This window comes from Arvicola amphibius, chromosome 8 (assembly GCF_903992535.2).
Source record: "Arvicola amphibius chromosome 8, mArvAmp1.2, whole genome shotgun sequence".
Lineage (NCBI taxonomy): Eukaryota > Metazoa > Chordata > Mammalia > Rodentia > Cricetidae > Arvicola > Arvicola amphibius.
In genome coordinates, this window is record NC_052054.1 from 107022791 (window position 1) to 107040945 (window position 18155).

An 18155-nucleotide genomic window follows, 5' to 3' on the forward strand; every position below is an offset into this window, starting at 1 on the left:
TCATGCAAATATGCTTGGGTGAATTCAGAACATAAGAAAATGATTCTTCTACTCTAGGATGGGAAAACAAGATATTAGCTGTTAGACACTGGTAAACTCCATCTTCTGCCCTCTCGATTATCTGACACCAGCCAGGACTAGCCCAGGGCTGAGAGGAAAGATGTGCAGAATGTTTGGCTCCAGATCAGCTAGAAGCTGGACTGACATAGCAAGCCACATTCCGACACACATCAAGCTCCCCGCCTTGAGGGGACGGGAAGAATTCGTAACTATGGGTTACCGGTATATCCTAGGGTTGGGTATATTCACACCCACATGTCCCTTTGTCTGATGTCCTCATAAAATATGGCCTTGCAAACTTTCTGTTTTCTGACTTCCATTGGGATTATGTCAGACTACAAAATAGCTTAATCATATGTGAGTAATGACGAAGATGCTTATCTATAAACAGTCTACACGCTCCCTGCTCTGAGCTCTTATCTCCAACTTCTAAACATCTTGCTAAACACTGAAACTGCTGGTCCAGGTTAGAAACATGATCTGTGGATTTGCATGTTTTTTTATGAAAGACCCCCCCCCCCGCAATAATTCCTCCAAAACTCTGAGAACCGATGGAATAGACTGGCTACACTGGGTGTGGCGGTGAATATCTAGAGTCCCAGCACTCAGGAAGCAGAAGCAGGTACAGCTCCCTAGGCTTGAGACCAGCCTGCTCTATAGATTGGATTCCAGAGCAGGCAGGGCTACATAGTGAGATCTTGTCAAAAACAGAACAAAAATAAAATTAGTCAAGGCCTGTGCAAGTTAGGGTTGCATGCACCATGCTATCTTGAAGTACAGAGCCGGGTGACCTTCTTAGGGAATGTAGACCATTTCCATTGAGAACAGGAAATGGGTCTTCAAGCCCTTCTGGATATTCTCTAAGAGGCCGTCCAGACAATGAATTGCTCTTCCTGTTGTCGTTCAGTCTTGACACAAACACCAGGAAGCCGTTGAGCAGTGTGTCACGGAGGAGATGATTGTGCAAAGACACAAATCTAGTATCAAAGTAGAGTGAAGCCAAATGGCTCTGTTTTGGCCACGTGCCAGGCGATCCATTTCTGCGTTCATTATGCACAGGGGATGGGAAGCACTGGAGAAGAGAGATGCTGAAGAACAGATACACAGAAAGCACCTTCCAAAGCTCCTCCCACCCAGGTTCTATTCTGTGACACAGCTGAGGGGCCTGGGAAGAAAATCGCAAGACAATACCTGTGGCAAACTGCAGCTTCCTGAGACGGTCACAGAAGTATCTCCCACTCCCAGCTGCTCCTCCAGGATGGGAACACAATATTCCTGCCATCCAAAGGTGGAAGCCACACCCCACCTCTCTGGAAGCTGGGTAGGCTGATGACTGTCTCTACCCCCAAGAGAATGCTTCCATTGTGTTTTGGAACCTTACACAAGGATCCCAGTGCTCCCTCCCTGGGTACCATGTTGGAGAGACCTTGATTAGGAGTACCAGTCAATACCCCAGCTGAACCCCAACTAGTAGCGAGCCATAGAGTGCTCCATCCTTCAGGTCCAACCCTTGAATCTGACTACATCCATGTAGGACACCTCAGGACAGAACTAGCTGCATGATTCAAGTTCCTGACTTATAATTAATAGGTGTGAACAAAAGTTAACACTGAATCTCATGGGCTAGAGAGATGGCTCAGTGGTTGAATGCACTTGACTATTCTGCAAAGGACCTGGGTTCTACTCCCAGGACCCACATGGTGATTTACAACTGCTTGTTCCTGCTCCAGGGAATCTGACACCCATTGCTGACCTCTGTGAGCACCGACCGCACTCCCATGCACATATCCACACAATCACACACATACACATGTTTAAAAAATAATAAACATAAATCTTGTTGTTGTTTTCAAGACAAGATTTCTCTGTGTAGCTCTGGCTGTCCCAGAACTACCATTGCAGACCAGGCTGACCTCGAACTCACAGAGATCCACCTGCCTCTGCCTCCCAGTGCTAGGATTAAAGGCATGTGCTACCACTGCCCAGCTGAAAAGTAACGCTTTTAAAAAAGAAATACACCTGAGCTCTTTTGGGTCTTGGCTCCAAGATGACCAAAAAAAGAAGAAACAATGGCCCATGTCAAAAACGACCCACTGCCATATGTAGCCAATTTGCTGCATGAACTATGCCCATTATGTACCCAAAGACGACAAAACCATTAAGAAGTTCATCATTCCAAACACTGTAGAGGCCACTGCCGTAAGAGACATGTCCAAAGCAAGTGTCTTCGATGCTCATGTGCTCCCCAAACATTATGTCAGGCTGCATTACTGTGTGAGCTGTGCTAGTCACAGCAAGGTAGTCAGGAATCGATCTCGTGAAGCTTGGAAGGACCGAACACCCCCACCATGATTTAGACCTGCTGGTCCTGCACCACGACCTCCACCAAAGCCCATGTAAAGAGGTGGCTTCTTAAGGACAGAAGAAGAAAAGATCTTGGAAAAAATAAAATGGGACTTATACTTAAGAAAGAAAGAAAGAAAGAAAGAAAGAAAGAAAGAAAGAAAGAAAGAAAGAAAGAAAGAAAAAAAGAAGGAAAGAAAGACACTTGAATCTTTAACTTTTTAGAACTGAGGTTGACCTTGACATGGAAAAGGAGATAATTATCTTTGCCTGTGGTTTAAAAGGAGGTTACTTCCTTTTTTTCCCCATTAAGTCTCTTCCCCAATCTATGAAGGCATTTATGGTCCTATGACTAGAAACTACCACCCTAGAAACTACCTCTCTAGGGAGGTAGTTTCTTTCCAACAAAGTAACAGAACAAAAGAAAAAAACAAGAAAATGAAAGCAACCCAAGAAAATTAAAGAATTAATTAAAATAATCTAATTAATCAAAAATCAAATTAAACCTTCTAGAGCTAAGGAACTGGTGATTAGGGGGCTGGAAAGATGGCTCAGAGGTTAAGAGCACTGGCTGCTCTTCCAAAGGTCCTGAGTTCAATTCCCAGCAACCATATGGTGGCTCACAACCATCTGTAATGAGACCTAGTGCCCTCTTCTGGGCATGCAGGCAGAACACTATATACATAATAAATAAATAAATCTTTTTTAAAAAAGAACTGATGGTTATAGGAAGTGAGCAATCTGTCAGAGGGTACTCAGAATCTGACGGTCACTTGTAGCAGAAATAGCGAAGTTAGAATACGTGTTGGCAAACCTAGAGAAGGAACGACATACTGAAATGGAGGCACTGAGGGAACATAATGGCAGAAACATCTAATCGGGTATTGGAGAGAGACGTGCATATATTTAATGTGTTTAAAAATCAATATATGGGGGCTGGAGAGATGGCTCAAAGGTTAAGAGCACTGACTGCTCTTCCGGAGGTCCTGAGTTCAATTCCCAGCAACCACATAGTGGCTAACAACCATCTATAATGAGATCTGGTGCAAGCATACAGGGAAGGAATGTTGTATACATAATAAATAAATAAATCTTTAAAAATCAATATATGGGGCTGGAAAGATGACTCAGAGGTTAAGAGCACTGGCTGCTCTTCCAGGGGTCCTAAGTTCAACTCCCAGCAAACACATGGTGGCTCAAAATCATCTATAGTGGGATCTGATGCCCTCTTCTGGCATAAAGTCATACATGCAGATAGAGCTCTCATACATAAAATAAGCAAATAATTTTTTAAATCAACATATGTATTGATCTTAAGAGCTCTTAAGTTTAGAGGCATTTCCTATCCTTTATTTCCTAAGATAAAAGTTGTCTGCGTTTTGTATCCTGTTGCTATGATTAAAAAAAAAAAACCCTGATGCCAGCTGGTGGTGGCATATTCCTTTAATCCCAGCACTGGGGAGACAGAGACAGTGAATTTCTAAGCTCCAGGATGCCCAGGGCTACACAGAGAAACCTTGCTCACCACCAAAAAAAAAAAAAAAAAAAACAGAAAACAAAAGCAAAAAATAACCCTTACACAGCAATTTTAAGGAAGAAAGGGTTTATTTCACTCACAATTTTGTTCTAGTTTATCACTGTGAGATCACTGTGAGGGAGTCAAGGCAGCAGGAACTTGAAGCAGCTAGGCACATCTATGGTCAAGAGCAAAACACAATGCATGCATGCCTGCAGGTAGCTGGATTTCTCTACTCTTATATAGGGAATGGTGCTGCCCACTGTAGGCAGGTCTTTCCATCTCAGTTAATGCAATCAAGATAATCACCCACAGACAAGGCCACCACAGGCCTGCCTGACCTAACAATCCCTTACCAAGACTCCTTTCCCAGTTGACTCTATACAGTATCAAGTTGACAATAAAAGCATGGCAGTAGCCTTTATCTCCTTCTGGACTATTGTACTAGCTAGCTTTTTGTCTGAAGCAGGCTACTTACAAAGAAAACTGATTCTCAAAATAATAATAATATTGCTCTTTACTGGCCAATAAAACAGCAACAACAACAACACCAAAACAGCTTTTCAGGACATCTGTTGCAATTATTCAGCTCTATCATTTAACACAAAGATGACCATAGGTCATACTTAAGGGAATCCCAATGCTATTTTATTTCTCCCAAATATGTAACACGCTCTCCTAAGTTTACTGGCACTCATGAATCTATCAACTCTCCATCTCCTTAGACTCATAGCATGACCAGACTCGTATGAGACAGAACGTGATAAAGCCTGCCTGGCTGCTTTTTCCCTCACTTTCCTTCCGTGCTCACTCTGGAGTTCCTGGCATTGACTCTCTTCAGCCCCAATGCTTTGTTCAGGCTTGCCACTTCCTAGCCGAGATGCTGCTCTTGTGCCCTTGAAGCCTCTCTAGCTCCTGGGACACCAATTCTATGTGAAAACACTCTGCCTGCCCACACTGCATCAGTTCCTGCTCTTCACCAAGGAATTGAAAAGGTGATAGAGTTTAACCTCTTCAGTTGAACACGGTCCCTCTCAATGACACTGATTAGTAAGAACTATTTGGGGCTGTCCCAAAAGGTAAGCTTTGTACTAGTCACTCTCACCGTCGCAATGATAGAATGCCTCATAAAAGTAACTTAAGGGAGGAAAGGATTATTCCAGCTCAGAAATTTTAGGGTATAAAGTCTATCATGGTGGGAAGGCTGGCATCGATGTTATCCGTCACATCATGGCATCTGCAGTCAGGAGGAAGACAGATATAGGTGGAACTTTCCTCTCCCGACTGCTTGCTCCCAAAATGGCAGGTGCTTCCCAAATAACTGACTCGGAGGCTTAATATAAATTATAAATGCTCAGCCAATAGCTCAGGCTTATTACTAACTAGCTCTTACAACTTACCCCATTTCTATTAATCTGTGTGCTGACCCAAGGCTCATGGCTTTTACCTCTACCCCATTTTGTGTGTCCAACTAGTTCTCCATCTGGCTGGTGACACCTCTTACTCTGCCCTTCCTCATCCCATCATTCTCAGTTTGGCTTTCCCACCTAATTTTATCCTGTTCAGCTATCGGCCAGTCAGCTTGTTCATTAAACCAATCATAGCGATATATATATTCACAGAGTGTACAGAAAGATTATTCCACAGCAGACAGAGGCAGCATGCTAGTGCTCAGCTCCTTTCCTCCTTTCTATTTGGTCCAGGAGGTCAGACCACAAAATGGTACAGCCCACACTGAAGATGGATTTTCCTATTAACCTGATCTAGAAACTCCCTCACAGACATGCCTAGAGGTTTGTCTCATAGGTGGTTCAAATCTCCTGTCAAGTGGACCATCAGTGCTAACCATCATGGCTCTCAAAGAGCTTATTAAGAGGATTATCAAGCAAGAAGCTTTAAAGTGTGCTGTAGAGACAAGCCCTGTCTCTCTAAAGGTCTCATAAAGTGCCTCAGTAAAATACTTACAGCCAAGCCTGATGTAATGAGTTCAATCCCTGAGGCCCAAGCTGTGGAAAGAGAGAACTAATTTCTATAAGATGTCTCCTGACCTCCACACACACACCATGGTATGAGTGTGAGGGTACAAGAGTGTGCACATGCACATGCACACGTGCGCGCACACACACACAAATGTAATTTTGTTTATTTGATTGTTTTCAATAGCATTTCTCTGTGTAGCCCTGACTGTCCTTGAACTCACTCTGTAGACCAGGTTGGCCTCTAACTCACAGAGATCCACCTATCTCTGCCTTCTGAGTGCTGAGATTAAAGGTATGTGCCACCAACGCCCAGCTCAGGAGTTTTAGATTTAAGAGTGGAATATTCTTATTGATAAATAATGAGTATATCATTATAACATGAAAGATAGTTGATAGACTTATAAATACTGTGGAAGAAGTTGATCAAGACCTAATTATCATGCCTGGGTCGAATGTAATTTTAAATTTAAAAAATGTCTTGCCTGGTGTCTCCCAGCACTTGGAAGGCAGTGGCAAGTAGATCTCTGTGAGTTCAAAGCCAGACTGGTCTACAGAGAGAGTTTCAGGACAGCCAGGGCTCCACAGAGAAACCATGTCTCAAATAAATAAATAGATAAATAAATAAATAAATAAATATCTTTAAGAACAAAAACCAGACGGTTGAGGTGATACACACTGGTAGGATTTGCTGAAGGAGATGGAGGCAAGAGGACCCTGAGTTTAGGCTGCATATTGCTGGACAGTTGTGTCAAGCACCTTCAGTCCCACCATATACACACAGAAGGAGGAGGAGAAAGAACAGGAGGAGGAGGAGGAGGAAGAGGAGGAGGAGGAGGAGAGGAAGAGGAAGAGGAAGAGGAAGAAGAAGAAGAAGAAGAAGAAGAAGAAGAAGAAGAAGAAGAAGAAGAAGAAGAAGAAGAAGAAGAAGAAGAAGACGAAGGAGAAGAAGAAAAACTTAAAAATACCTCTGAGATCTCTGAGTCCCTTTCTATCACAAGATCTGTCTGTCACTCTATCTTCTCTGTTTGCTGGCTTGTCTCTATTTCCCTCTCCCTCAGCATAGACATCACAAGGGCAGGGACCTGACCTGTGTCATTTCATTGCTGTAATCCCAGCATTTAGAGCAGTGCTGGCTCACAGTCACATTCTGAGAGTATTGGTGAATGAACAAGAGTAAAGGATGGTGATGACGATGCTGTTGGTGCTGATGAGAAAGCCATCGCAGTATCTTACTGAGAGCTGATGTTCTGTGTAGCTACTCTAAGTCGGGCACTGTCCACTCTCTTTGTATGTTTCACTTACTCCTCTCAGCAATGCAATGAGACAAATGTTATTTTCATTCTAATTTGCTCAAAAAAAAAGAAAAATAAAAATTGAAGCCAGAAATGTTAGGTAAAATGCCTAAGATCAGCCAGCTGACGAACGGCAGAGCCACAATGGGGAATCTAGGCAAGCTATGGCACTGTTCTACAATGATGGATAAACCCTGGCCCCTTCCAGAGATATCCTTGAGGAAGAACAGCTGGACCACAAGCTAGACAGGGTCGGATGCACGAGAAGGAACAAAGGGACAGGTCAGTTCAGGGCATAATGAGAATTCTCCCCCCGAGAGGCAGACTGCGGTCAGAATGTCCTCGACACCCACAGTGGACTGAGCTCTCCTGCGTCAATCATTAATGAAGAAAATGTCTCACTAACTCACCCACAGTTAGTGGCACAGACAGTCTGATAGAGGAATTTTCTCAATTAAGGTTCCGTCTTCCCAGACGGCTCTAGCTTGTGTCAAGCTGATAAAGAAATAAATAAATAAAAATAATCTAGCCAGAACACTGTCCTCAGCCACTCCATAATGTATAAAACAGTGGCTTTCTAGGCTGTGCCTTGCCCTGAGTGGCTCCATTTCACACTCACTGACTCCATTTTGAGGATAAATAAAGAGAAAGGATGACTCTGACTCTGGTGGACACATGAGTGGTATCATTTGTTACCGCCCAGCAGACCCAGAATGATGGAGAACCTATTTCTCAATGAAACCCTGTCTCGAAAAAAACAAAAAATAGAAGGAGAAAAAAAAAGAACCTATTTCTAAGTTGAAAGGTTGCCACTTTATAAATTTATTAAAGTTGAGTTTGTAGGAACACATGGGCATAGTGAAAGCATATCAGGCAAAGCAGGGCTAAGCTTACCAGGTACACCACACTAAAGCAAGTGTGTAACTCCCTCACCTAGACCCCACAAAGAGGAGGGCACTTCACACTGCAATGGCAGGGGCCCCACCAGCCTGTCTCTGACCATAGGGTCAAAGGACCGACAGATAAAGAACTCTCAACTGTCCCAAGGGTCTCCTTTCAGCTCAGCTGCTCCCACGACTGAGAGGGTCTATTCAACTGCTGCCCACCCATTGGCCTGACAGCCCACCTGGACTTTACCTCGGTGGCTCCTGCAGCCACCCACCTCACTTCTGTAACCCGACTCGATCCTGAAGCTCAGATCAGCTCTGACCCCACGGCCTGAATCCACCGCGGTATGTGTAGAAGAGCTCCCCAGGCTTTCTAGACCGCGTCCCGCCCCAGGCTCTTTTTGCAAATCCATCTGTTTCCAGCTTCCACCTGTGTCCAGCCCCTTCTGAAACTCCTTGAACTCTAATATGACTTCCACAACTTCCACACATATGGACAGATAAATTTACAATGTGACGTGTGAACTGAGACAATCTTAGTAGCTAAGGTTGGAACAAAAGAACCCATGTTTGCCTTGACTGGCTATCGGGGAAATCACTGGCAAACTGTTTCCGACAAAAACCAACATATCTTATGAATCTATTGTTACTCAATAAGTTCTGGCGTTTTTGGAAAGACACAAGCTGTTCATCTGTTTCTGACTTAGTCACTCACAACATCTGTGATGGTGTTTTAAACAGTCCGAGGTGAACTTAAAGAAACACACATGCCTTTCTCGTCCCAGGATGGAGTCTCTCGAGAAACAGGATACAGAGGCTTTAGTGTCTGAAAAGATGTTTGCCTGAGCAGCTGTTTGCCACTGGCAATTGGGAAAAAAATTGGTTTCCAGAAAAGAAAGCAGGAGACAAGCTCAGCAGTTCAGTGGGGCAGCTCCCTTGGGACTTTGTTCCCAGTGTGTACTTTTAGCTCCCTTCACTTCCCTGCTCCTCCTTGCTCCCCTTCCATTTGGAACTGCATTCTAAATTTTAAAGGGAAACCCCACCTAAATGGTTAAAAGAAATCACTGCTAAATCTTTTAGGTTTATAGAAAGACATTTGATGGCTTCTTCTTTTCCTTCTATCAGCTGGGGTTTGCTCTGTAGCTGGGGCTGGCCTCAAACTGGCTTTGAGAGCATAGTACACGGACATACATGAAGGCAAGCATTCATACACATAAAATAAAATAAGTAAATCTCATATAATCTTTGTTAAGGATCCTACAGACGGCACTGGAGAATGGGCTCAGTGGTTAAGAGTACTGACTGCTCTTGCAGAGGACCGAGGTTTGATTCCCAGCACCTACATGAAGGCTACCAACCACCTGCAAGAGCAAATCCAGTTCCAGTGGATCCAACTCCTTCTGATCTCAGGAGGTCCAGCATGTATACACATGGCACACACACACAAACTACATACAGGCAACACATGCCTACACATAAACATAAATCAACCTAAAATTTAAAAAAACAGAGGCCAGGTAGTGGTGGCACATGTTTTTAATCCCAGCACTCAGGAGACAGAGGCAGGCAGCTCTCTGTGAGTTCAAGGCCAGCCTGGTCTAAAGAGTGAGTCCCAGGACAGCCTGTCTCATAAAAACAAACAAAAAGACACACAGATGTTGGGGTTTTTTGAGGCAAGATCTCTCTACATAGCCCTGTCTGTCTTGGAATCACTATGTATAGACCAAGCTGACCTTGAACTCATGGAGATCCCCGTGCCTCTGCACCCCAGTGCTGGGATTAAAGGTGTGCGCCACTACACCTTGCCTAAAAGGAATCCTTAAAAGGTGTGCAGAGTCTCAGCTGACGCGGCCTCGCTTGAGCCCTCCGGCCTGCAGCATTCCTTTTCATCAAGATGAGTGATAACCCAGACTTGTCAGAAGTGAGGTCTGACAAATCAACATTGAAAACTAATACGAGGAAAAAAATAATTACTTTTCCCTCACATGAAACCGCAGTAGGAGGAAGAGAGATTAAACATAAAAACTTCTTTCTCCCAAGAGCCAAGTTTCAGCAGGGCCCAAGAGTCTTGTTTTTAGGCTAGTTTTTTGTAAACCTGTACATTGTAGTGATTTAGGCATTTATTGATGGCTTCTCACCGGTTCCGCCTGTCTAAGGCGTCAGCAGTTGCCAACAGCCTTTAAATTGGTTTGTCAACTTCCCACTAGCGTTTAAATCCTAGTCAGCAACATCACCTGTTGGCTTGGTGAGAGTCTTGCTTTGCTTCCTACAAAGCAATCTCAGTGGCTTCTACGATTGCTCATCATCAATGTCACATTAAACACGACCCCACTCCCACGCCCTGCCCAAAGGAAAGATGTGAAATAAATGATGAGAACTGAAATTTCACTGAGTCCAAAGAGTCTCCATGGGTTTCTGTTTGGTTGGTTTTTTGTTGTTGTTGTTTTGGTTTTTTATTTTGCTTTTTGCTTTTTGCTGTGTGTCCCCAGCTGTCCTGGAACTTGCTATTCAGACCAGACTGGCCTTGAACTCACAGAGAGCTGGGATTTAAGGCCTGTGCCAGCTGAGTCTTCACGTTGTATGACCACCCTGGTGATTTCTGCTGCCTCTCAAAGGGACTGTGATACCAAAGGAGTGTGGTGGAGCATGGTGGTGAGTGCCTGGAATTCTAGGACTTAGAAGGCTGAAGCAGGATGACTGTGAGTTTCTGGCTAGCTTGCACTACATAACCAGACCCTGATTCAAAGGGGAAAAGGCACCAGTGTTGGACAAATTCATCCACGAAGTTTGTAGGCCATTTTTACTTTAGGAGGGGAAAAAAATCAACTTGGAGGCTGGAGAGATTGCCCAGTGGTCAAGAGCACCTACTGCTATACCTACCACAGAGAACCCAAGTTGGGTTCCTCCTATGCACAATGAGCAGCTTATAACTGCTTGTACCTCCAGCTCCAGGGTATCAGGCACCTCTCTCCTCTGTGGGCACCTGCACCCACAAGTGCACATGCACACACACACACACACACACACACACACACACACACGTAAAAGAATTTTTTTTCAAGACAGGGTTTCTCTGTGTAACAGCTCTGGCCGTCCTGAAACTCACTCTGTAGAGCAGGCTGGTTTCGAATTCAGAGATCCATCTGCCTCTGTAGTGCTGGGATTAAAGGCATGTGCCACCACTGCCCAGTTTAAAAAAAAATTAAAGAAACAGAAACATGTTTCTTAACAATATGGGGACAGGGTGCTTGACACACAGTATCATTTAACCTTTGCAATAACTCTATGATGTAAGTACTGCCACTATCTCCACTTTAGGGCTGATGGCCAAGTCACATAGATGTACAATGGAAGGGTTTATTTTCTGCTCAGGTCCAGTTGACTTAGACACCTAAGCACCATGCACTCCCAGTTTTTGCCGTGCATGCTCAACTGCCTCTACGGGGACAGGACAGTGCCTTAGTTACATCATGGCCAATTATGCAGTGTGAAGAGTTTCCTAATACTGACACTCATCCTGCAAAATATGTATGTGACCTTCTCTTGCAGAGGCCCAACCAGACAAGTCAGACTTACAGAAAAATCCTGGGACTGGAGGTCGCTGGTACCCAGAGAGATGTATGCATTCATTCAATTGTTTTAAAAAGATGTATTTAGTTTTATGTGAATTTGGTGTTTTGCCTACATGTATGCAGGGGTGCCATAGAAACTGGAATTACAGACAGTTGTGAGCTGTCATAGAGGTTCTAGGAATCGAACCCAGGTCCTCTGGGAGAGCAGCCATCTTTCCAGCCCTGCATTCATTCAATTTTTCTTCTGTTTCTTTCAGTAAACCTCCTATAACTTTTCAGAGTACAGTACTTCACTGAACTTGGTTCCCAGCCTTGAAGGTTCTTTTTTGAAGCTTTTACCAATGAAACTGCACTGAACCTCATTGAGCCCATTGACTAGTCCTAACGTTTTCGTGGACTTCCATTATTTTCTATATATAATCATATCACCCGAAATTAAAGATAATTTTACATTTCCCTTCCCAATCTGGGTGCCTTTTATTGCATTTTATAATTTTTTTCTTACTTTCTTTCAGACAGGATCTCACTGTGCGGCTCTTGTTATCCTGGAACTCCCTATGTATACAAGGCTGGCCTCCAACTCATAAAGATCTGCTTGCCTCTGCCTTCCTGAGTGCTAGGATTATAGGAGTGGGACAACATGCCAGGCTTGCATTGCAATTTTTTACATTAAAAATAGATTTATTGGGTGGGTGAGAGGACGCCTGGGGATATCTGAGAGAATGAGACACGGGTAGGATTTGGGAGTTTATTTGATGGAGGCAATGGTTCCCCCAGATTTACAATAAATTACACTCCTATAAATACAAGATTCCAGGCCCAGGAGGTCAGAAGGGGACCTTGATCTTACAGGACCTCTGGTATCAGTTTCCTTTTTACTATGACAAAATGCTGGCAGAAACTATTTAAGGGAGGGTGGGTACTTTGGTTCAAGGGTTCACAGCTTCCATCTTCAGTGGCAAAGAAGGCGTGACCATGGAGAGGCTCCACCAATGGCAACAGGAGCATGTGTCAGTATCTCTCTACTTCTCATGGATCAGAAAGTAGAGAAGTCAGACCAGCATCAGAAGCAGTTAGAATCTCCAAAGTCTGCCCACAGCCACTCACTCCTGCTAGGTACACCATGTGTCCCAAGCTTTCATAACCTCCCCAACCAACACTGATGTCTGAGGACCAAGTGCTCAGAACCATGAGCCTCTGGGGGATGTCTCACTCTTAATTCAATCCATAACACCTCTTTTTAAAAACAGATGGATCCATCTGTATTGAGATACTTGCTTGGAACTCTCCACCTTAGGAAAAAAAATGCCGCTCTTTTGTAGCCCAGACTAACCTTGAACTTCCCAACCACCCAAGTGCTGGGAGTGAAAGTGTCAGCCACTACACCCATCTTCCCGCTCTTGACTTGCTGTCAAAAGCCCGTTCAGAATGCATGACATCTGAGAAGATCAGCCCGAGGGAGTACTCACCATCCATTTGCTCCGCTGTCATCATCAGAGAAGTGTTCCTGCAAATGTCCTCATTTAGCCGTTCTTCACAATCATCTCAGTGCTTAGGATGAGCATAAGAAGGTTGGGAATGGAGCTCAACCTGGAGAGCGCTTGCCTAGCAGGCACCAAGCACTCTAGCACTGCGGAAAGTGGCTGTGGTGGTATATGCCTATAATCCCAGGACCTGGGAAGCGGAGGCAGGAAGATCTGAAGTTCAAAATCATCCTCAGCCACATAGCTACTTCCAGACCAGCCTGGGGCATGTGAACCGCTGTCTCTTGAAAATTAAAAAATAAACAATAAAGTCAACAACTCTATAAAATACACACGAATGTCTTCTGGAAAAGAAGGAGGGGGGAAAGGAAATCCATGGTGGGCAGTATAGTTGGTTCCCCTAAAGAAATCTATATCTGAATCCCAGGAACCTGTGACTATGTGACCTTAAATGGCAGAAGGAAAATCAAGGTAGCAGATGGAAGTACATTGCTAGTCAGCTGGCATTAAAATAGATGTGTGAATTATCCAGGCAGGATCAAGATAACCCCAAGTGGAAGAGAAGAGACTGGGGAGAATATTCAGCAGGAAAGGGTCTTTGCACCAAGCCTGCCTAATCCCCAGAACCCACAGGGTGGAAGGAAAACTGCCTCCCAGGAGCTGCCCTTTGGCCTCCACACACTACTGTGCCTTGCACGCACATACACACACATTAAATAAATTTTACACGTTTGAAAGAATGTAAATGAAAAAGGAAGAGAAAGGGGCAAACAATAGAGAGAGGGTGACCTAGTACCCAAGACAGACAGAATGATGTAATGTAGATGGTTCTGAAGATGAGGAAGTGGCTGCCAGCCAAGGCATGTGGGCAGCCTGCAGAAGCTGGTGGCTCAGCTAGAGCTGCCAGGAAGAACACAGACCTGCAGAGTGCCAACACGCAGAATTTTAGCCTGGTAAAGCCCACTTCAGGTTCTGACTGCCAGAAACGTAAAATAATGAATTTGTGTTGCTTTCAGCTACTATGTTTGTGGTCATTTATAGTAGGAAAGTACAGAACGGGTCAGGTTAGGTCAAAGAGCGCTTGCTTCATTTATTCAACAAAATACGAAAAACTCTCCGAGAACAAAGCATTATGTTGCCCATCTATGAGTGAAGATAACAGGTACTTCAGAAAGATGGAAAGAGGAGGGTACCCAGGCTGGGACAAAGATGTGGGATTTTCAATCCACTGTGGCCTTGAATATTGAAATTTCTCTTCGCTCCAAAATGTCTCTTTTTTCGGCCGCGAATCATATGAAGGTCTGGTTCATTACTTCCCTCCTAGTCCGGGGAGCAGGGGAAGAAAGATACTTCTCATGTCCCCCACACCCCTAAGATTTCTGGCCATTTCCTAAGGTTGCAAATGTGCACAACATTGACAAATCTTAGTCAAGGCGATAAACTTCAGGCGGCCACAAGAGTGTGCCTGTGAGGAGCCCGCAGATTTTTTTTCCTGCCAAACCAGAATTAGCCGGTATAGGAATGAACCAGCGTGGAGCTCTAAAATTGCACGGGTTGGAAGAAAGCTCGCGGTAGGCTCGGACCCTTCCAAATGCACCCTTTTTAAAGGCTACAGGACGGAAGCATCGAGCCTTAGGCTCCAGAGGTTCACCTGGAGAACGAGCAGAGGGCGAGTCCCGGAGCTCTGCACCCAGCGCACGGAGCCGGGCGGAGAGCCGAGCCCCAGGCGCCGCATCTGCAGGATGCTGGTCGATATTGCCACCAATCCCCACGCCCAGCGGCCCCGGGTTCTCGGAACAGTTCACGGGTGGGGACCAGGAGCCGAGTGAGACCGCAGCCCTGCAGGCTGCGTGCGGTGAGTACCCTAGGGCTGTGCTGAGGCCAGAGATTGCCGCAGGGTTGGAGCATCTCCGAACTGGCGGATACCGGTGGATACTGGTTGGTGTCCGTGGCTCCTCCAGAGACCCTCTACGGGGCGAGAGGCCGGGAAAGGGGGGGGGGGGGAAGAGAGGGACCTGGGCTGGGCGGTGGTACTCCCTCATCCTCCGAACTGCAGGCGGGGACGCGCACCGTCCAGGGCGTCGCGCGCCACCCGGGCACCAGAGCGCGCGTCGCCGCGCCCGGCCTCGCGCTCAGGGGCTCTCGAGGCCCTAGTTTACTACTTGAAGTAGACGGTGATGGGGCTACAGCTATCGACCTCCGAGGGTGCGGGTGTCTCTGTGTCTGGGTCCCCTGGGGGGGGGGGGATGGAGGCTCGGAGGGTGTAGCATCACGCGCGGGTGGACCTGGGCGGCGGATGCTGAGCCCCCGGGAGCTGCTCGGATCCGGCATCTTCAGAGAGGAAAGGGGATAGTGAAGACCCAGCACAGCCATTAAAGGGCAGAGGCTGCCATGGCCTGACGAGGTTTTTTTGAGCTCATTTCTGCTTACCAATTAAGCCCTTTCTTCCTGCGGAAAAGTTGGTTCAGGCTCATTAGCAAGGATACCTGGAGGTGCTTATTAGCAACCAGAAAGATTCTTTTTCTCCTGGTCAAAGGAAAAAGGGGAAGGGAGAAAGGGGAGGGGGTTGGAGAAGAGGTTGAGACTGATTATAGGTTTGTTCATATTTGAACTTCACAGGGCACCCACTAAACAACTGTCTCACTTTCAGGACTGGGGATGTAGTTCTGTTGATAGGGTGTTTGCCTAGCATGCATAAGGCCCCTGGGTTCAATTCCCCCAGTACTGCCTAAACCCAGCACTGTAATACAACACCCATCTTGTAGGGGGGTGAGAAGTTCAAGGTCATCCTTCAACCTGAGGCCAGCCTGGGCTACCTGAGATCCGATCAAACACACAAACAGACGTTTCAGTTGTCTTAATCTGTAAAATGGGGTCGTTTGGGACCTCGATACCAACCGGCCAAGACCATCGTGGCAAAAACCACAGAGCACATCCCTGGCCCATTTTCTTACACACACACACACACACACACACACACTCACGCACACACTCACACACGCACTCTTTACAACCTAATATGAAGCCAACTGAGGTTCCCTGTCCTGCTGTCTACCTACACTAGCTGCCTCCTTTTCAGCTCCGCGGCCTCTTGGTCTCGAGCGCGCCCTCTACCGGCCTGAAATGCCCGGTGTTAAACTGTTTTAGACTGGGGTTGAAGAACTCAGCCTACCCCTCTGGGAAGAGATTGCAATTTTAGTTTTCACTTGTCACGCACCCCTTTTTGCTTCTCATTATAATTAGTTCATCGAATTAGACATAGTGACAGCCCAATTTAAAAAATGAACAACCTGCTTGTAAAAATTCCTCCTATGATGGAACTGTAAAAAGTTAACCATATTTTAATGTATGGCACACTCCAGGAAAAAAAAGCTGACATTCTCACTTTCCCCACTACTCCATTGTGTAGCCTATATTTGTCACTTCAATGTCACCCCATCCTCATTTATGACTTTTATTTATTCGCTCTTAAAATTTTTAAAGATCTTGTGCATTTTTTTAAATGTGTGTTGTATGTGCCTGCTTGTCTGTGTGTGCGCCGCGTTCCTCTGAGGCCAGAAGATGTCATCGGGTCCCAGGGAATTCCAGTCAGTTGTGAGTCACCCTATGTGGGTGTTGGGAAGTAAACCCTCTGCCAAAGAAACAAGAGCTTGTAACTACTGAGCCATCTCTCCAACTTCCCTTAAAAATGTATTTTATGTGTGTGAGTATTTTATCCACATGTATGTGTGTATGCTGTGTGCATGCAGTGCAGGGTGGGGGCAGAGACCAGAAAAGGGCATCAAGCTAAATATCAAGACACACCTATCCCCTTTGTATCAGGAACCCATTCCCAAGACAGCTAACCCACTCCAAGGACAGTGACCTTTATCCATTCCTGAATTTGGGGCCCTTGTGGCATAAACCTATTAAAGGACCCATCTGTTACTATGGTTGCAGTAGCAGTTAGGTTTCAACATGAGCTTGGGAGGAAATAGTCAAATCGCATCAGAGTAAACACTTGTTTTCCTGTAGACTTCCGGTTTAGTGACCTCGTCGGATAAGGAACTGTGAAGCCAAGGAATGATTGCTCTTTGAAAGGTATAAGTTCAAAAGGCAAATACTTGGTTTCCTATTTGCTTGATTTGGGTTTTGTTGTTGTTGTTTCTGTGTTTGTTTTTCTTGAAAGGGGGATCTCTTGAGACCGAGGTTGTCCTCAAACTTGTTATATTCATGAGGCTGGCCTTGAACTCCTGATCCTTCTGTTGCCACCGCCCACATGCTAAGGTTGTAGGAATACACCATACTGTTTTGTTCCCCCAGATTTTTTTAAGACAAATACTGTGTACCCCAGGTTGGTCTCAAATTCCCAGCGATTGGCCTGTCTCAGCCTACCGTTTTCTGTAATTGCAGGCACGTTCCACCACACCTCCTCATGTGTTCTTTCAGGGAGATCAGACGGGGCCCCTGAGGTCTCAGTAAGCTATTTACTCCACCTTCGTTCAACCAGAGTTGTCTGCACGCAATGCCATCTTCTGTCTTCACACTTGAGCCTCTTGCATAAAATTGTCCGTTACATGCTACTCACCAACATTCATCATGTATGATCAAAGAAACTGGAAATGCCCAGAGCAGTTCCATGGCAGACACATTGTTAACCCATAAAATAAATAATTCAGTAAGAATATAAAGTTCTTAACACTGCCACAGAAAAATACTTAATATTTCAGGCATTTTTCTGTGGATTGGAAAACTATCATTTTATTTTGCGTATGTACATGGCGGTGTGTATGCGCATGCATATGTGTGTAGGTGTGTGTGCATTTTGTCATGGAAATTAAAAATCAATGTCACCGGGTGGTGGTAGCACACACCTTTAATCCCAGCACTAGGGTTGCAGAGGCAGGCAGATCTCCATGAGTTGGAGGCCAGCCCCTGGTCTACAGAGCGAGTTCCAGGGCATCCAGAGCTACACAGAAAAACCCTGTCTCGAAAAACCAAAAAAATCAGTGTCAAGTGTCTTGATTGATCTCCACCTTTTCG

The 18155-nt window shown here is 45.3% G+C and overlaps 1 protein-coding gene across 1 annotated transcript; it reads left to right on the plus strand.

Moving 5' to 3' along the window:
- Positions 1 to 2178: 2178 nt before the first annotated feature.
- Positions 2179 to 2412, plus strand: LOC119821383 (40S ribosomal protein S26-like). The gene has a single exon (XM_038340375.1). It carries the CDS (start codon positions 2179 to 2181, stop codon positions 2410 to 2412), a length of 234 nt encoding a protein of 77 aa, XP_038196303.1.
- Positions 2413 to 18155: the final 15743 nt, after the last annotated feature.

What these genes read in the sequence shown, in the direction of transcription:
- LOC119821383 (XM_038340375.1), top strand. Translation starts at nt 2,179, where the DNA reads ATGAACTATGCCCATTATGTACCCAAAGACGACAAAACCATTAAGAAG.